Source organism: Amia ocellicauda, chromosome 2 (genome assembly GCF_036373705.1).
Source record: "Amia ocellicauda isolate fAmiCal2 chromosome 2, fAmiCal2.hap1, whole genome shotgun sequence".
Lineage (NCBI taxonomy): Eukaryota > Metazoa > Chordata > Actinopteri > Amiiformes > Amiidae > Amia > Amia ocellicauda.
The window spans coordinates 36,575,537-36,597,228 of NC_089851.1; the positions used below are offsets into that span (position 1 = coordinate 36,575,537).

The window sequence follows — 21,692 nt, forward strand, 5'->3', positions numbered from 1 at the left end:
ATTATGAAATAATTGCATTCTGAAAATAAGTTTGCTCAACAGCCTGTGATATTTCCTGAAATGCCAAATTTGATCATCCCTTGAGTTTTAAGAACAGGCACTGAACAACCCTGTGTGATTTAGTATTGAGCTCTAGCTGTGTAAGTGTGTAAATTGTTCATGTCTTGAAAGGCAAAGTGGTGAATGACAGGATTCCAAGAAAAGTAAAAAAAAAAAAAAAAAAAAAAAAAAAAAGCTCCTTTCTTTTACTGGCCTCACAGTATGCCATTTTTCTGCATAGAAATGACACCTATAACAAAAGCAACTCTGCATTGTTTTATACTAATGCAAATGACTTCATATTTTGAACAAATTATAAGAGGGTAAATTAATTCATGACATTAATATTGATCAGAGTTGGAGTGAAACAAGAAGATTCTTTTTGTAATGGTAAATGGGCAAGTGGTCCATTATTTGAATAACAAATACAATCACCTTCATAAGGAACACAGTCCATGAAGGACAAATCGTCAATTGCAATATCTCCATTGAAATCGTCGCCCACAGTGCCTTCCACCAGAATCTGAAAGACAGCAAATATACAGACACACTGCTTATGTTGTCCCCTGCACTGAAAGCAACCGATACAATTCCAGTAATGTCTGCAAATTAAACTACAATTCAACTTTAATAGAGTAATCTTAAAATTAGCAAGACTGATAGGCTTAATACAACTTGCCAGACAACCTCAAAAAACCCAGAAGCAATTACTAATGAATCATTATTTTAATCAAACAATTTTACAGAATACTCATTACACTGCAGGAGGTGTGAAAACAATGTGAAGATCTGCTGAAAATTACCTCACACAAACAAATAAACAAACAAACTAAAAAAAAAAAAAACATTAATAATCCGTTTTTAATTTTTACTGGCACAGCCTTCCTTACGTTCAGAGGAGCAAGCTGACAATTCAGCTGCAGTATTTCATTACGGTTATGACTTCTGTGGGTTTGTTTTGCAGAGGGAGCAGTTGGAAATCTAATCATTGAAACATTTATGTGCATGCAGCTTTATAACTGCAACAATTCAACAGTTATTGACCCAAAAATATTCTGGCCTTGTTGATTCAGCATTAGTAAAAAGTACGACTGGGCACAAAGTAATCTGGATTTAAGGATACATTTGGGTGTAAAGCAGTAAACTATAAAGGTCAAGGAAACAAAATAAGTTTTCAGAAGCTGCTGGAAGAAAAACAAACCATGATGTGCTAAGTGGGCATTTTTCCTAGAATACAGGATGATGCAGGTTATCTATCTTGGCCTTAAACCTAAATTAATTTCAGTATTTCTCGAATGCCTTTGGGAAGTTGTGTCTGTCCTGACTGAGCTAATCTGTCTTTCAGTTAATACCAAAGCAACCACCACTATGACTGCATGAAGGTATTGGGCCTAAGAACAAGTGAAAAGATAAGATGAGAGAGGAATTCTTAACCATCTTGCACTAATGTGTGCATGGCGAGATGAAAGATGAAGTCTGAATCCGGTAACACACATCGAGGAGAACGACAGAGACAAATGAAACTGGACACTTTCAAAACAAGAGCAATGGGATAAATGCAAATTGCGGGCTCTCAGCAACCTGAAATCAATGTCATTGTGTGATATACAGTGCACTCAAAGTGGTGCTTGTTTATCTCCTATTTTTACAAATTCAGCAGAGTGCATCTTAAAAAGCTACCATCCCCAGGATAGATAAGGAACACCATTAGCGTTAATGAATGTCATAACCTTCCTTGTCAACACACCCGGATCTGAAAAAGAGATCGCCAGAAGTCATAGTTTTTATTAAGCTTTGTAAATGACTATAAAACCTATTTAGCTTGTTGGGTTCAGCATGCAATCATCCAATTAAATTGAATGTTAAGCCTTAGTAATATCGTGCTTGGTCTTTAAGTGCTCTCATCATCCACCTGCTGAAACATTTTTTTTTGTGTTTTGTTTTTTATAGCTAATACTAAGATGCTCCTTTTTTATTGTGATTACTTCAAAATGTACTTTGGATCATAGTGGATTAACATCCATACACAATTCAAAACACTCTGTCCAGGAAGAGTTAACAGACAGACAAATATTTTTCACAGTAAAGCAAGTGTATACTGGCTATACTGGATCTACTCCTACCCAGTTTCTACCCAGGTCATGAGGGCTTAGTGGATCGCTGAACGCTTTGTGTGATATGTTTAATTGCAAATTTAACTGGCAACAAATGGTGAGGCTTATAGCAAGTTTTGTGCTTTAATTTGAATGTTGGGTCGATTGTTGGGTTTTGATTTGTTTGATTGTTTGTCCCCCATGATTTTAATTAGTTTAGGTTTCACTCTGGCATGGCCCATTACTTCCTCCCAATATCCCCACAGTGGATTTCAATACACAAAGTGTCTGAAACCTGACTGATGTTAAAATGTACAGTTATCCAATATGGTAACCAACTACCATTCTATTTTGGATCCCTGGCAACTGGGATACATATGCCACACTAAAAATAGTTGAATAGGTTGTATTGCCCTCACATAACTTTGTATTGTACAGCATACCGCTACTGGTACAACCATTATTGACAGCTTATCTGGATACTTGTGGTAATGGAATATATTAATATATGTTGAAGGTGTCAGTTTACTCAGTTATATTAACATTTTCTGTTGAATTGTACTATGCTTTAAAATTGTCTTTTGATGCAAATTCTATGGACTTATGTAATTAATCATTTTTAAAAAGCAACTTCCACAAGTTAAGTTTTAGAAATCTCCTGCATCAATTGCTAAACTGCTGGTTTTCATTAACACCAAACTGTAAAGGAACACCAATTGAACTGTTCATTTTTTGAATAATCAATCTTTATTTAAAGCCTTTGTAGTCTCTGTACAATGCAACCCGAGATTATGATTTTCCTCTTCTTAATTGCATGATGTCTGTTTGTTGTTGCATGTTTTTGTTTGAGAAACACAAGCTTTCCATTTCCATTTATAGAATCAGCCCTTTCCAGTAAAGGTTATTTGTAATGGTTTGCTGCCAAAGTGAAGATAATTCAGATAAGTCTGAATGAAATGCATGCACAATCATTATCAATCTTTTCATTAATACAGAAGTGATGAAAGGGGAAAAATAAATTGAATTCTTATTGGTTCTTCAATGATTGAAGATAATGACTGAATGTTAGATGATTTGAGTTGAGTTGAGTTATTATATATATATATATATATATATATACACACACACACACATACCATATTAATCCTAACAGAAGCACACACCCCTATTTCAGACTTTTTTTTCCCAGCGATATCCAATTTACTTTACATTTTTCTTTGTGATTTTCTATTTTTTGGGTGTATGGCCCAAGGTTATTGTTGCTCATCTAATTCAGATTCAAGTAATGAATAAACACAATATAGGCTATTTGTTAAAATAAGTATTACTTAAACTTGTATTTAAACTAAGAACATCAAATAAACAGGAATAGTTAATCACAGACTGTCACACACTGCATATATCAGCACCTTAAATGGACTAGAAAAAAAAGGTACTCTAACTAACACTAACATAGTTAACATAAAATAGCACCTGATATCCTTGTATGCAAGAAATAAAACTTCAATGTGGTGCCAGTGATAGATTTTCCGGTATAACAAGGTCAAGGATGAATGCACATGAGCATGCGTCGTCTTTTTGTGATGGGTAAAACTTGGAAGTTGGAACTTGGAATATTGTAATATTGCTCAAATGACGAAATATACATAAATGTGCCAAAATCATTACATTGTGGTAAAAATTCAAATTTCAGGATTTTGTACTCAACAGGCAGGCATGCAAAGGATCTTGTCTTTGCGCAATGTACGTCTATTAGGACAAACATGGTGTATATATATCTTGAAGAAGTCAACAGTTACTACTGAAAGAATCTACCCATATACCCATATCTACCCTACCATATAACCACCCAAGTAGTTGACTAGTGCATACTACCAGTGCTCAAGGAAGGTACACATTATGAAATATAATCTGTTTTTTTTTCTGAGCTATGAAAACTGCACAATTAGATATTTCCAAATATTGCGCCCAAACAAAATGAAAAGCTCACCAAAATAGATATCCACAAAAAGAAATAAACCTGAGAAAGACAGGATAAAGCACTCAAACTAAACAACAATCAAAATGATTTACATCCTGTGCAATGCATCCAAAAAAGAACAAAAACAAGAGATCCCATATGGGGTGGCAATTTTTGTAACGATATGTGTTCAAAATGATTAAAGGAATTATATATTATTTGAATTTATTTACTTTCTTGTTTATGGAATGATAATGTGATAGGAGTGTGAATGATGAATTTGTGAGTGACTGAAAGATGAGATACCCTTCAGCAGTTCATAAACATTATAATTATGTTCATGGTAACCTTGCAGAGAGTATGTTACTTTCTGGAAAGAGCTACAGAAGAGCTACATCTGTGAAATACATTTGAATAGAGTTTACATTTCTAATATTAAAACTTCACCGAAGTACTGACACTTCTAATTTAGTTTGCAATTTCTTTCGTTTGGTAGGTTAGAAAGATAATGCTTATAAAGCATTTGATGTATTCATCTAATCACCAGTACTCTTTCTGTTATTCATCTAAGCCAAGAACAATTCCGGCTTCAATTTGTGGTTTCCAAATTTCCAATAAGTCCTGTATCTTTGAGCAGAATGTAGCACATTCTAACTAATTGGTGCAATAAAAACATGTCATAAAAGTTCCTGCACAAAGGAATTAAAATATCAAAATTTTAGTCAAAATAAATAATGAATCACACATACCAGTCCATCACAGAGAAGCATTTCCATATATTCCTATAAGTCTTATATAAGTTAATACATTTGGTGAATATTGTCTCTTATTGTATATGAGCTGTTATCTCAAGCAGTTTGGGCAAGAGGATCTAGCTGCAAAAGTGGAGAAAACGTTCACATGACAAACTAGGTTATTATAAATCACACACGCTTTGCATTTTCATGCTAGTTAATCCATATGCATCCTGTGAAACTTGCAACACTATAATGTAAGTGTCCTGAAACATTGATAACTGAACTGATTGAACTGAATTGTTCAATACAGACAATTCTTTGCAGGGAATGACATTTATACACAAGATAAGACGTGTAGGAATGTGTGGAAATGCTGCTCTGTGATTCACTGGTTTCTCATACTGTATGTAATTTATAATCTTGTGTATAAATGTCATCCTGAACTGCATGAAATGTCATCTCTTGTACAATAAGAGATACTCCTAACACAGCATGTTAACGTATACAAGAACATGCAAAAGCTATTCAACCTGTAATAATAAATCCTTCAAGGAACGTAAGGCATAAGCTTTTCAGTCCATATGAAAAAAAGTTGTAGACAGACAACAGGCCACTCATCTGCCCTCTCACTTCTTCTGATGTGATTGTATCTGTAACTGTTTTTTTGTTTTTGTTTGTGTTTGTGTTTTTTTCTCAGAATATTAGACTCAACAATGTAACCCACCAAACTAGCATTAACCATTCTGGAGGCATAATTCAAACATTAACAATTATCTATTTAAAGAACAAAGGCACTCCCATCTATCACTTCTAAATTAATCTTCTATTTACACTCACCTAAAGGATTATTAGGAACACCATACAAATACTGTGTTTGACCCCCTTTCGCCTTCAGAACTGCCTTAATTCTACGTGGCATTGATTCAACAAGGTGCTGAAAGCATTCTTTAGAAATGTTGGCCCATATTGATAGGATAGCATCTTGCAGTTGATGGAGATTTGTGGGATGCACATCCAGGGCATGAAGCTCCCGTTCCACCACATCCCAAAGATGCTCTATTGGGTTGAGATCTGGTGACTGTGGGGGCCAGTTTAGTACAGTGAACTCATTGTCATGTTCAAGAAACCAATTTGAAATGATTCGACCTGTGTGACATGGTGCATTATCCTGCTGGAAGTAGCCATCAGAGGATGGGTACATGGTGGTCATAAAGGGATGGACATGGTCAGAAACAATGCTCAGGTAGGCCGTGGCATTTAAACGATGCCCAATTGGCACTAACGGGCCTAAAGTGTGCCAAGAAAACATCCCCCACACCATTACACCACCACCAACAGCCTGCACAGTGGTAACAAGGCATGATGGATCCATGTTCTCATTCTGTTTACGCCAAATTCTGACTCTACCATCTGAATGTCTCAACAGAAATCGAGACTCATCAGACCAGGCAACATGTTTCCAGTCTTCAACTGTCCAATTTTGGTGAGCTTGTGCAAATTGTAGCCTCTTTTTCCTATTTGTAGTGGAGATGAGTGGTACCCGGTGGGGTCTTCTGCTGTTGTAGCCCATCCGCCTCAAGGTTGTACGTGTTGTGGCTTCACAAATGCTTTGCTGCATACCTCGGTTGTAACGAGTGCTTATTTCAGTCAAAGTTGCTCTTCTATAAGCTTGAATCAGTCGGCCCATTCTCCTCTGACCTCTAGCATCAACAAGGCATATTCGCCCACAGGACTGCCGCATACTGGATGTTTTTCCCTTTTCACACCATTCTTTGTAAACCCTAGAAATGGTTGTGCATGAAAATCCCAGTAACTGAGCAGATTGTGAAATACTCAGACCGGCCCGTCTGGCACCAACAACCATGCCACGCTCAAAATTGCTTAAATCACCTTTCTTTCCCATTCAGACATTCAGTTTGGAGTTCAGGAGATTGTCTTGACCAGGACCACACCCCTAAATGCATTGAAGCAACTGCCATGTGATTGGCTGGTTAGATAATTGCATTAATGAGAAATTGAACAGGTGTTCCTAATAATCCTTTTGGAGAGTGTATATGCACTGTGTTGGACTTCTTTATCAAAGTTTCCAAAACACTACCAGAGTCAGATTAATGTATCCCTTTTTTTAAAGTTTACAAAATAATAATGTTTGCATTAAATTGCCAAGGCACAGGTTAATACAACTGAGATATTTCAAAAATAGTCTTAACACAGAGATGCTCAGTGTAAGATAATGGCAAGCTCTGATGGTCCAGAAGGCCTGTTCTCATTATGTTTTCCCTTCTGAAACTAAATACAAAACATTGTAAGGTGCTGAAGTTTCAAATATTGTGTTGTCTCTTTAGAATAAACAGGAGAATTCTGAAGCAAGTTCTTCTCTTTCGAAACTTGATCTGGTCTTGATTATACCAGTGCTATGGTGATGCCCTAAGATTAATGCTATTAATTCTCCTTAATATTAATTAAAATACTTTAAAAGAATTAAAATAAGTGTTCTAGGTCAGAATGAACTCTATGTACTATGCTATATAGTTGCTGGACATCTGAAAAAGGTGAATGGATGTGAATATATATGGATGTAAAGTAGCCAAGCTCAAAGAATTATGCAGTCAATTATACCCCTGACCGCACCTCTCCCTAGAGTAACCATCCCATCTCCCTGCTCCATTTCCTCTCTAAAACCTGTGAGCTCTCCTCATTTCTGTCTAACCTCTCTCTGCTTGACCTTAAGGTTTCTCATACAATTTCTATGCTGATAATGCAGAGATCTCCTATTTCACTGACCCCCTGCTCCATTCCCTCCACTGATTCAGCTTGGATCCACTTCAAAGCTCTGGCTCCTCCTTACTGCACCCTTGACCAGACAGCACCCTAGCTGTCTAGAGACGGTTTCATGTCTCCCTACACCCCTGGCAGACCTCTCCAGTCCTCCTGCGCTCGAAGACTGCCTGTACCCACACTTCCCCATCCCCCATATCAGAAACAGCAGGAGGGGGAGGCACTTCAACTTAAAACTATAGATGTATGTCTGCAAATGTAGCTTATCAATATTAGGAAAGTAAATGATATAGTTGTCTATCCCTATCCAGCATGTGGTATTGTATTGATATTTTGTTAAATTTGATTTGGTACTGGGAAAGCTTTGACACCTTTGACACACAAAATACTAATGTGTATAATAATCAACACATTATTAGACTGCAAAAACACTAGTAAAAAGAGGATTGATATTGGGGCCTTCAGGCTACATCATTATAGCAGAGAGCAAAGATTAACAGGGATACCGAACGGTTTGCATTGAACTATGTTTTGTGGCAGACTTTTATTCCAGAAACCTGAGAATAATACTTTTAACTGCTATTGTATTTCCTCACCCTGTAGTTAATGTAAATGTAATTCACCTTCATGTTGTTGATATTGTACTCTGTACTAAACTTTGTATTAAAACACTCAGGAAAGCAATATTTATCAAAAGGAAATGGCTCTTACCTGGAAAGGCAGGAAACTAGTAATAGGTATTACTTGTCTTAGCCACATGTTTCCTTGTGGCCCATATCGCTCCCACAGTAGCTCTCCTATGCTATTGGTAGATGTTCTCTTGTACACAGCCAGTTTGTAGATGTGTTCGCCAAACATGTGGTAATTGATGCGGAAGACGCATTGCCTGCTGGTATTCTGCGTGGTGGGTCTGAAGTTACGACTCAGCAGCACTGCAGTGTCCTTAAACTCCTGAGGTAACGAGGCCTCGATGAAGAGATAGTGGCCGTTCACATTGCCCAGGGTGTGGTCCTTCCAGGGACCAGTGTTTAGTGTGGATGTGGGGCCCTGGATTCGGGTCCAGTCAAATATATCGCTTGTGTCCTGAGACCAGTTGCAAAGGTCTGTCTCAAAGTTGCACTGCAGGTCCATAGCTGCAATAATAAAAGCCTATGTCTTTACTTCACCCAACATTTAAGTCATAGACCCAGACCACATTCATATCTTAACTCTTTCAGTAATGGTTCAACCCAACCAAAGTAATGAAACGAAAAAATATAAATATGTATACATTTTCAGTAATTAGAAGTATGATTTTTGGAAACTTACATGAATTAATTAATGCTATGAACTCAAGAGAAAGTGCCAGGTGGTGAGTTTGTCGTTTGTTGTTCCCTTACTCTGCACAACCTACTTTGCTGAGATTACTCCCCATACCTGATAGTTGACGTGTATCATTAATGTTTTCCACATGGGTTAACTTTCTAATCAAGTCTATATCAAGGTGCATAATTTGGGCATTAAAGAGTTCCTTTCAGAATGCATCTACAAGGCTCCTGCATAATTCACTCACAGCAGTTTTCTTCATCGGATCCGTCTCCGCAGTCATCCACAAGGTCGCACAGCAGCAGCCTGTCAATGCAGGCCCTGGTTTCTCGGCAGTGGAACATATCGGGGGACTTGCAGTGAGCCGCGGGGGGCGGCAGGGAACAGTTTGTGAAGAGGATGTCATCCATGGCCGACACACCGGCATAAAAGCCCAGGCTGAGCTTTGCCAGCGAGAACTGGAAGGGTTGCGTCAGTCGGCCAACTTGAATGACCTCCTTCAACCATTGGCTGCCCTTGTTGTACAAAGTCCTCCACACCACGGTGATGTTGTCCACACCGTCAATCCGCAAATACATGTCGGCGGCCCCGACTGCCTCCCCATAATTGTAATGCCTGAAAGACCAGTGCTGGGGCATTAGATCTTGTGTCAGAGTGAGCTAGAAGTTCAACCTGAGTCCCTCGCCTTCTGAGGCCTTAGCTACTTCACTTAACTTCACAGCAATTCTGGTGAAGATTCATATTTTTTTCAGAGCTTCAGACCATTAAAAATAATAAACCCTGCTAGAACTTGGTCAGCTTTGAACCCCTACACTATAAAAAAATAAAAACTCTTAGCAAGTTTATTTTTTCATATTTTAGTCCAATGATTCATAGTGTGAAGATTGTTCAACTTACTTGTTAACTTACAAGATGTTTAACTAGATCTACATAACATCTTGACATATAAGACATGTTGCCTAATATTAGAATAGCATTTCTTGAATTATGATATTAAGTATCTTCTTATTTAAAATGTCTGGGTGAGTGAATCACATTTATTTTTATCTACCACGAACACAAACCAATTTCTCAAAAATCTGATGAAGATATTTTTCCACTGGCAGTTATCTCTTATTAAATCCTGCTGGAATTTACTCACTTTATGTACATTTGTTTTATTATAACACTTTTTTTTATAGTGTAGGCATTAGTCAAAATTAAAATCATTATTCATCTCTTGCATGTAAGAAATAGACACAGCAGTATATAAATAGAAAGCCTCATTTTACAATTGCTGCGGGGAAGACATACAATGGTATATTTATACATATGTATTTTCATAATTCAAGCAAAATCATGGAGAAAGTGTAAATATTAAGAGAACATCAACTGGAAAATGTGCAATTTATTACCAGAATGTCATGGTGCAACCAGAAGCAGACTGGCGGTATTTGGGACTTCTGAGTAAGGCCTTCTGTGAGATACTGCTACTGTTTTTCAGAACAAACATAAAATGACCTGCAAAATTGAGGGGAAAAGTAATTAAAAACACAGCAACCTTGCATTTGAGAGCACACTGCATAAATCACTGAGCTCTGCTTCCACTTTCAATTTCAGCTTTGATACACAGCAGCCCATTAAAATTAATCTTTATTTACATCCCTATGTTGTCTTCAAGATAGCATTAACAACAAGCCACTGACTATCTTTTAGGAAAACACATGGATATATAGATTAATTGTAATGGGATACAGAGTACTTTCACCTTCATTCATCGGTATGAAATATAAATTAACTAAAGAAGGGAGCTGCCACACAGTTACCGGAGATAAGTGGATATTACAACCACCTGTTCATAGACGATCCTTCTCATTTACAATGTAAATGTCAGATGATTTTTTATCAAGTTTTTTTTTGTACCAGAATGAAAAGCAGATCACTGAACCTCTTGAAACTATTCACGATAATGTGAAACATACCCACAAAACTGACTTTTCCAAAAACAAACAAAAAAGGTAATCGTGACTACACAAAGCAAAAGAAAATATACTATCAATCCTTCGATGACCAAACACAATCATCTGGTTTCTCAAACTATTTAAGATCTGAAAATTATTAATAAAGGCTTGAATTTAGGAAATAGCTGCAATACGTAACCAAGAGTTCAACTGCAACAAAGAACAAACTGTTGCAGAACAAAATTTAGGATGTAAGAAATGCTAGAAGACGTTCAGAATGTGAAGTCGGCCTTCTCCCCCCACTGTCCCCTTCAACCCACCCTCAGCAGTGTTGTTGCTGTGGTCCTGTGGAGGGGATTGGTCCTGGTAGTCCGGGGGCACGGCCACACGGGAACTCCTGATCCAATCAAAACCATCTCCTGGGGCAAACTCAAACCAACCACAGGAGTCCTCTTCAAAATCACACATTCCAGCTGCAATGAGAACAAGAGGCAAGATAGCTTCATTGTGTGATGTGGAAAGAGAAGGTGAGTGATTTAGACAAACCCATTCCAAGGACAACTACTATGTGTTCATGAAATGCCAATAATGACAAGAAGGACTTGCATTTATGTATTCTTTGATTCATTTAATTTATAGCAACACTATATGTGTATTACATGTTTATTACATGTGTATTATATTGTAGTGCATATTCATTTCACTAGAATTCCCACACACTCAGATCAAAGTCACTTTAGATGAGTGATATGGCTCTATTTTCAAACCATAATTTTCTAACTTTTACAGTTTTGGAATGTGGGGTAGTATATTAACGATTGCAAACCTAGTGCTCACCACACTGCGATAAATGTGTTTACAGCTATATAGGCAGGATGATGCTGTAAAATGTAATTAGTTAATGCAGCTCTAGTTAGGTCATGATAAAAAGTACATTTGTGACACTGCTGAAGGTGATATTCAGGATACAACTTAAGCAATAGTGAATAATAAGAAGATGCACAATAATACCTGGTTGCCTTATTTATGAGTGATTTAGCAATTTGGGCTTTATTCAGGGATAACACTGATCAGTCAGTCAGTCACATCCATTTCAGTATGTACTTACGACACCCAGATTCATCTTCTGCATTGGGGCAGTCTACTGTGAAATCGCACACTTTGTTTTCCGGTATGCATTCCCCACTGGGACAGTGAAATAAAGGTGGTAGGCACTGAGGAGGGGGTGGCACTGTGGTGGAAATGTTTGCTGAAAAGGAAATAATGATACAGTGTTGATAACTATTAAACAAATATCGGACTGAACACTAATCTAAACTACACTTCTGTAATAAACAAATTGTTTATCTGGCTTTGAGAACTGGCTTGTCTTCTGTCAAGCTACTGTCATGCATATATAACCCAAATTTAAACAAAGCTGCCAACTGGCAGCGAAGCAGACAGTATAATTTAATGACTCAGCCGTTATGAGGTTACTCCGATTTATTTGATATGGTATTGATTATAGTCAATACTATTTGTGGATTTCAAATCAAAGAGTACACTTGGATGGTGGCCACCATCAACAGAGCCCATTTAAAACCCTGCTCAAACTGAACAAACACGTCGGACATGTTGGAAAATCTTGTCTTACTAGCTGATACTAAAAAAAGCAAACTGGAAAACTGCAGCGGTACAGAGAAAACAAAATGCAAAGGGTAGAGTTGTGTGCAATCTATGTCAAAAGTATTACAAGTGGATTTCAGGAATTACTTCCTACAAAGAAAAATGAAATTCAAACATCATGAGAAATTAATCTGTTCTTTGAAATGAACTGAAAAAAAAAGAAAGCAAGTGAATTTTGTGATATATAAATATGTACAAGCAGAGACACCCTTTATGCAAGTCTAAAGGAGGTGATCAGACTCAGTTCTTACCTTCTCTGACTCTCCAGCTGGCTCGCTCTTTGAAGGTTAGACTTCCATAATACTTCGCCAGGGAGACATTCTGCTCTGCATGGAGAACATAGTGACCAGGAAGACTGACTGACTCTAGCGCAGCAAACCCAGGAAACCATTCACTTTCTGTCAGCCAAAAAGAGGCCCGGATCCTGTCTTCATTGTTATCTGAAATCTGTTCCACAAACACTCCTGCCTCCCCATCCTTGGACCCCATGATTGAATGGCAAAGATAGAGGGAGTTGCTGAGTGCGGACCTCAGGGAGTATGTGTCAGTGATGTTCTGATATAAACCGGGTGAAGAAAGGATGAAAACTGAGGCAGCACTGTCGGCTATTTCTCCAACAAACACTCTGCCATTTGTGTCGACAGTCATTCCATGTTCATTAGTGAGGGAGCCATTGGTAAGAAGCACAATCTGCCCATAATCTGAAAAACAATCAAAATAAAACATGCTAGCTTGAAGACATCCAGCATGACAAAGAGAATATAATGTTTGGTGTACAGACACAAGAAGTAAATACAAATGTTTTGCTTTCATTATAAATGTTATGAATGATATGAAAGGTTAGCCTGTTGAAGAACAAAACATTTAGAACTCTGTCCTTATTTTCATAATTACACTGTCTATTGGTTTTAATTCTGGTCTGGAAAGCTTAATTTATTCTCTATCCTAGGCTCCAGTACACAGAAGTCTGCTTTATGCTGAGTGCCAAATATCCCTTCTTGTATTGTTTAGAATGCTTTTAAAATTATGCCAGTATTAGTAATTTTTATAAGTTCCCTATAACACGCCAAGTCAGCAGATGGTATTTGAATATGATTTCATTGAGCTGAACGTTCATCCCCGTAACCATTGAAAAATTGTGTATTTTGTAGTGCATTAGTATGCTGAAACACAGAACATTCCTCATTTTTATAGCAACATGAAATGTACCACTGTCTAACTTGTCTGGTCTAGTTTTCCTTTTTGTAATTCAATAATCCCAGTAACAAGCATCCATAAAAAAAGAAATACAACATACATACATACAATGATCATAAGTACCTAAGAATGAATGATTAAACTGAGATTGGGGGGTAAGAACTGCCTTGCTGCTATCCATGCCTAATGTAATGAATTTGCTTTATAACACAACATCCTGCAAAATGCTAGATATAAGCAGATGCCACTACATTTTCACGTAACGCACACACATATTCAACCTTATTCTAGCACTAGCCCTAACAATTCAGAAGCATGGATTCACCTAGATCTAATCTGAAACCTATTAAACATGACTGGGACCCTCTTGTAAATTGTGCTGCAACCTGGCAACCGCCTGCTGGAGTCGTTCCATGTTCCTGTTCGTGTGCTGCCAGGGACAAGGGTGGTCCGGTGGCTCAGGAAAAGAGATGCCTTGACTCAGCAATGTGTAACCCTAAGTGATGTTATTCTCAAAAACAGGTATTTTTTAAAAGTAATATATTTCTGGAGGTTTACTTTTAAGCAGCACACACCTCTTCTGCTTTCCTTCCCAGAGCTAAACTCTTATCAGCATACAAGTTAATGCCAAAAATTAGAGTATAAAGGACATATCATGATGACAAAATTATAAATGAATCATTACAAAATACTATATAAATGCTCCAAAACCTATTCATAGTGCCACAATGAAAACAAACTGTCTCTTAGGAGACTGTCTGCTCAGTCAGTCTGATCAGTTGCAGGACATTGAAACAGTTGATCAAAGTATCATTCATCATATATAGCAATTAAACATTACTAATCATCTTGGCATACATATAATTATTTACCCATGAAATTCTTCAAAATTAAGGCAAGAAGTGAACACCCCACCCTGTCACAGAGTCCCAGGGGTTGCGGAGCGATACGAGCATCCACTTATTTCAGATTATAGTATTAGAGTATATTTTTCCATCATGTTTTGCCCTCTCACTCAACTCAGTTTTGGGATGTGTCAGTTAATGTCAGGATGTGACATCAGTAATTTCCTGAGAACATCCAAGTGGCTTTATGCATTAGGGCTTTATGAAAATATTTTGAAGTAGTCTATTATCTAATGATTAAACACACTCAAATAAAGCAAGGTTGATTTAATTTTGTTCTTGATGAAGTCTTCATTTGTCCTTTAAGTTATTGGATTTAAAAAGGCAAAAGCACAAAGAAAGCAAGGCCACATCTTTGTGTTGAAGAAAAAACAAAACCCTCCATAGTATTGACTAGAAACGGGCCACATGATTAATCTTGATATGATTAATCTCAATATGTATGTGCATTATGATTTATATGACAAAAAGGCCCCAGATAATGGCAGACGCTCTTGAAGTCTGCAACATAATAACTGAATCATGAACAACAGTTTTTAATTAACTGTGAATTCTTGCCCACTACGTCTCCTTTGTGTCTGGTGTTTAATCAAAAAACATTATTGATGATTACTGTGAGGAAACACTTTGGTGACCACATTAATTTATGTGTATATAGATTAAGTATTTACAGGGCATTAATACAGTAGGTAGGATAAATAAAATGAAATGCTGAGAAGTGACTGTAGGCTGCTTGATACGTTATTTGCTTTTGTAAACAGGAAATGGGAACCAGATATTATCTGCCTTTTTATGAGAAGGATACATCAAATGAATAAACAAATAAATACAAGTTTTACTCTGAGTTTGGGGATGTTATAAGTTTAAAACAGCACTGCTTCTAAATACCAACCCAAAAAATTATATATATATATATATATATATATATATATATATACACTCACCTAAAGGATTATTAGGAACACCTGTTCAATTTCTCATTAATGCAATTATCTAACCAACCAATCACATGGCAGTTGCTTCAATGCATTTAGGGGTGTGGTCCTGGTCAAGACAATCTCCTGAACTCCAAACTGAATGTCTGAAGGGGAAAGAAAGGTGATTTAAGCAATTTTGAGCGTGGCATGGTTGTTGGTGCCAGACGGGCCGGTCTGAGTATTTCACAATCTGCTCAGTTACTGGGATTTTCATGCACAACCATTTCTAGGGTTTACAAAGAATGGTGTGAAAAGGGAAAAACATCCAGTATGCGGCAGTCCTGTGGGCGAATATGCCTTGTTGATGCTAGAGGTCAGAGGAGAATGGGCCGACTGATTCAAGCTTATAGAAGAGCAACTTTGACTGAAATAACCACTCGTTACAACCGAGGTATGCAGCAAAGCATTTGTGAAGCCACAACACGTACAACCTTGAGGCGGATGGGCTACAACAGCAGAAGACCCCACCGGGTACCACTCATCTCCACTACAAATAGGAAAAAGAGGCTACAATTTGCACAAGCTCACCAAAATTGGACAGTTGAAGACTGGAAAAATGTTGCCTGGTCTGATGAGTCTCGATTTCTGTTGAGACATTCAGATGGTAGAGTCCGAATTTGGCGTAAACAGAATGAGAACATGGATCCATCATGCCTTGTTACCACTGTGCAGGCTGTTGGTGGTGGTGTAATGGTGTGGGGGATGTTTTCTTGGCACACTTTAGGCCCCTTAGTGCCAATTGGGCATCGTTTAAATGCCACGGCCTACCTGAGCATTGTTTCTGACCATGTCCATCCCTTTATGACCACCATGTACCCATCCTCTGATGGCAACTTCCAGCAGGATAATGCACCATGTCACAAAGGTCGAATCATTTCAAATTGGTTTCTTGAACATGACAATGAGTTCCCTGTACTAAACTGGCCCCCACAGTCACCAGATCTCAACCCAATAGAGCATCTTTGGGATGTGGTGGAACGGGAGCTTCGTGCCCTGGATGTGCATCCCACAAATCTCCATCAACTGCAAGATGCTATCCTATCAATATGGGCCAACATTTCTAAAGAATGCTTTCAGCACCTTGTTGAATCAATGCCACGTAGAATTAAGGCAGTTCTGAAGACAAAAGGGGGTCAAACACAGTATTAGTATGGTGTTCCTAATAATCCTTTAGGTGAGTGTATATATATATATATATATATATATATATATATATATATATATATATATATATATATATATACTTTGGATGAGAGGAGACGATTCTGTAAGGTGGATATTGTTATAATTATTCATCATTAATGGGAGAGTGTTGGAAACAATAAAGATAAAACACTTGAAAACCTTAATACTAATAAGGAAATATATTTTTGGTTCATTTTTTTTATTATTACTTTTACATAAACATAGATATGTAAAAAAAAAAAACGAAAAAGGTAAGAAACAAGCACTTGCCTTTACTCTCTGTGCTGGTCTGAGGCAGTGTTTCATTAGTAGGAAAACATTCTGGTGTTATGCTGAAGTCATCCAAAGCAATAACCGCATGAACTGCATTGAGGGAGGCCTGGATAATAACCTAATATGGAGAAAAAAAATACACATTATGATCATTTAAACTTTAAATATTACATTTTCAGAGAACATTCTTGCTCAGACAAGACAAAACCCATCATTTTAAAAGATAACTACTCCCCAAGAATTAATACAACAGACTGAAATACCCATTACTCATTTGTAATGGTAAAAGTGTATTTATTATTATTCACTAAATTAATAAAGAGTTTTACACTCCAGAGCACATTTTCAATTGTTTTCTGTTTAATTATGTTTAAGACTCATTAGATTCTCAATAAACTGTATTATTGTTTTAATAAATATAACCATGAACTTTGTTTTTCTGATGCTGAAGATTGTTAATTGAATAATATCAATGCATTTTCTCACAAGGTTATGTTTATTCCCACAGTTGGAAAGCATTCAATCTTTTAGAATTCAAGTGGAAAATTGTTCTTTCAAAAATAAGGCAGTCAGCTTTGGAAATTGAGGACTAGATTCATCCTTTATATTGTCTTGGTGCATGCATGTCTAGATAACAACTGGAGTTGTATTTGCAATAGAAACTGCAGAAATCATAGGTAGTCATATTTTGGGTGTCTCAAAATGTGCTGATACGTGATTTTTACTTGATTTGAAGTACTGTATTTATTAGAAGATGCATTCATTTTCTGCGGTTGTAGTACACACATACACACACACACACACACATATAAACCCTTGGCAGCAAATATTTGATGGCATTGCAGTGTTGCATCACTGCCGCTAAATCATACTAAACTGGGTTTCAGAAGGTAAAATGGTACACTTGAGCTCAGAATCATCTAAGATACATGTTTAGTTAGTTTGAAGTTAACTTCTAAGTGGGAAGTCAATTTAAAAGATTGATTAGTTCAATTAGAGGGGATTTTCAAGCAACAGAGTTGAATGAACACAAGGGTATTCCAGATCTAGAGGTTAAAAAAAATAAAAGTTGCTTCAAAACTATACGAACACATCTTCTGGCTCTGAATTCATAAGTCTGAGATTAATGGCATCCCAGCAAGATCTGATCCGATATGAAATAGTGATGTGAAATGCTATCATCTGCATTTGACATGATTTATGAATCAAAAAAGAAAGACATGGGCTAATAAAATAAAAAACAAAACACGCAAAATGAAAAAGGAAAAAAAAGGTTAATTTTTGAGAAGTTATTGGTATGATGTATGTCTCCCATAAAATATGTAATTATTTTGTATTCTATTTTTAAATGTATGTTTGTATTTGTTTGATTCAACTCAGTGGTATTCAAGCTTGAAAGTCCTGCAACATTACATTGGCAGTTGGCATTTACATTGCGTTTATTAATTCATTAACACTTTCATTGGTGTTATTGTTGTTGTCTTATTTATTTTGTGCTGTTTTATTGTTCTGCTTCATTCTCTTTTCTTATGTCTGATTTAAATAATGTTCTGTTAGTTAGCATTGAGGCAGACTATCCTGTATGTAATGACAACGTGTTTAAATTGCAATTGGAAAGTGCAACCAGATCCATTGAATGAAAATGAGTTGCTGACTCAATAAGAATGACTACACTAGCACTGTTTAATAAAAACACTCATTCGTCTATCGGTTAACCTATCTTGTGAAGAACTGTTTCAGGAAGTTGCTGTTTGGGGTAGTACAATGTGCAAAAAAGTGTTGTGTTACACCAAAATCAATTCTGTATGTCATATTAACTCTCTTAACTCAGATCAAGAACCCGGAACCCTTTATAGCACTCGGTAAGATGAATAAGTGTTCAATAAACACCATACTGTTAAAGAAGTATAATTTAATAATAAACAAATCATGAATGTAAAAAGGTGATCAATACATTAATATCAAATGAGGAGGTCAATACTTTGAATATGTTAAATATGCATACACTAAGCATGGAATGAATTATCAATAAATAAATAAGCTAGCATTTAAATGAAGCCGGCTCACCTGGAATGGGATTTTCACTTCCATGGTAGAAGGTTCTATGTCTATTTCTGCCTTCTTCCATGTCTTGGTGTTGGGTTCTGTAATGCTAACCAGCCTCCTTAAATCACCACCCAATACAGTCCTTGAGAAGACGAACATCGCTGCCCCCTCAGTCAACTGATACCAAAACCGGACCTTTTAAGAGACACAAAGCAAAACGGATATCGAGACATATGCACATTTTGGAGGATCCAAGGCAATCTTTAATATTAATTCAATGTCTGGCTTAATTTGATAACTTAATACCAGTTGTTACCGAAGTCTACCACATTTATTATTTTATTTCAAAATAAAATGTGATGATTAAGAACCCGACAGAATATTTTAAGATAATAAACCACCAACACTCCAATGTTCTACTTTATGCGGTCATATTTTATAAACTAAAGCAGGTTTTGCTAACTTGCGAAGATAATTCAACAGCAAAAATTGAATTTTGTTTGACAGAAGATTTGAGATACAAAAAAATGGTTACAATGAGAACTGAAAAACAATTTTAAACAGACAATACACAATTGAATCCTTTCCACCCTCCCATCTCATAAAACAAAAGCATAATTTCAATAGAGCATAATTATCAAATTAGGAACTGCAATCTGTGCCTTAACACATTTGCCTGAGCAACTGTCAATCTCTCACTTAGAAGCTGTATACAAAGGGGTTCATATTCAGGATAAAACCCCTGACAGCAGCGGTTCTGTTTGGGTACCTACAGAAGTGAAGTTTATCATTTCAGTCTGGATAAAACTTAATAATCAATAATCTCCAAACAATAATGATGATCATAATTGTGGTGCCGTTACCTCAGGCTGGAGAGTTGGAGTTTAAAATGACCCTTGTTATTACAACATTATTACTACAAGTTGTATTAGCATAAGAACATTTCCTCAAGGGATGAAGTATGTTGTAACTATTATAATCAAGCTATAAGAAGATCAGGAACTGCCAAATAACATGAATTTATTACAGCCATTATTTTAGGAACAGTATTAAGCCCCACTCACACAAAAACTTTTGCAGCCTTTTTCGTGGCATTTTGTTGGTGGAAAGGTCTGTGTGAAAGGGTCTAAGCCAGCATATCAACACACGGAATTTACCACCTCACAACCTAGTCAAAATGCTAGCTAATTTGCTGCTACGTCCTTACTTTTTCGATGCAGTACGTTAACTAACTGGTGTAACCAATCAGATTTAGTGGTGTGTTTTATTGTTTTGACCAGCAAATTCAACTTGTGACAATAACGCAAAAACAGACTGTGTCGTTAAAAATAATTGAAAATAATGTAGTTGCAGCAAGAGTGTTATTGATGAACTAACAGGTTGGCGTATGTAATGCTAACTATTGTAACACATATGTCAGAAGTTATGTACCAATACATCATGCAAAATATAATCTCTATACAGGCAAACATGATAGACTGCATTACAGTGACACCGACAGTAGTTTGTTTTGAGTTATTTAACATTGAATTTAAATTAAAGATGTTGTAAAGCAAATAAACAAATAAAAACAAAGAAAGATGCAATTCTGTCATATACACTCATTTCTTCTGACAGCATTAAAGACACTTAGGCCTAGATGTAATCAAAACTTGATCCTACCCACAAATCGCTCAACACAAACGTGTACCCAATAGCAATCAAAGTTGTGATTTGGTTTAGCACTTCAATCTTAGTGTCTTGTTTAATGAAAGATTCTAAAACTAAAACATGAATATGGAGTAATAACACCAGGCCTTTCCAGTAAATGTTTTATTCATTTGTTTTTTCAAGTTTTATTTACCTGACAAGGAGAATGGTCCATGGCCTGTTTCTTTAAGATAGGACTCGCAAGCTGAGCAACAACCTCCTGGTCAGCATGCACAATGCCATTAATGTAGATGAATGAGCCTTTAAGACAAATATATGTTTTATCAAACATGATACAGAAGACAGTTGGAACAAAGGATTCATTTGTGATCAGTCCTGAAGATTTATTAATCTCATTAAAAACGTGATTGTGTAATTTTCTTTTCATTGAAATGGAAGGGAAAGTTTTTGCAAGACAGAAATTAAACTGGATATATTTGCATCTTTTGTGTATTCTTCCTTGTTGTTGTTTTTTAAAGCTTTTCGCAAAGTTGCTTTTGTGAAGATGAGAACTCAAAGGGTTATGGCTATGCAAATTAAACCAATGGTATTGTTCTTTAAGATCTGCAGAGTGTGAGTGTGTATTATACTGACCATGGAGGGTACTGGTAGTGTGGTCTGTGTCAGGGCATTCTGGGCAGCTGGAGGATTGGCCTTGTGTCGTGATCCAGTCAGCATTGTCAGATTCCAGCTGCTCCCATCCACACCAGCCAGATTCAAAATCACACAGGGTGAAGTTGGCTAAAAAAGAAAATGACAGCTTTTCCTTTATACAGTTTACTGTTTCATGCCTTGGTAAAAGGTTAAAGGTACAATGCAGATGATTCTGTATGAACGCACTAGGATTTAACTTCCTTGAACATGCAACACTGTTCCACGCACTTTACCACAGTATTAGACATG

General features: G+C 36.7%; 1 protein-coding gene across 1 annotated transcript in view; it reads right to left on the reverse strand.

Moving 5' to 3' along the window:
* Positions 1 to 21,692, reverse strand: part of malrd1 (MAM and LDL receptor class A domain containing 1) — a 152,237-nt gene that overhangs the window by 109,839 nt on the left and 20,706 nt on the right. The window contains exons 11-19 of the mRNA XM_066723387.1: positions 21,384 to 21,530; positions 20,944 to 21,050; positions 19,122 to 19,295; positions 17,052 to 17,172; positions 11,173 to 11,325; positions 10,307 to 10,412; positions 9,160 to 9,527; positions 8,319 to 8,740; positions 475 to 562 (exon numbers count right to left, since the gene is read on the reverse strand). Coding sequence (XP_066579484.1) covers positions 475 to 562; positions 8,319 to 8,740; positions 9,160 to 9,527; positions 10,307 to 10,412; positions 11,173 to 11,325; positions 17,052 to 17,172; positions 19,122 to 19,295; positions 20,944 to 21,050; positions 21,384 to 21,530 — 1,686 coding nt within the window. The remainder of the gene's footprint in view (positions 1 to 474; positions 563 to 8,318; positions 8,741 to 9,159; positions 9,528 to 10,306; positions 10,413 to 11,172; positions 11,326 to 17,051; positions 17,173 to 19,121; positions 19,296 to 20,943; positions 21,051 to 21,383; positions 21,531 to 21,692) is intronic.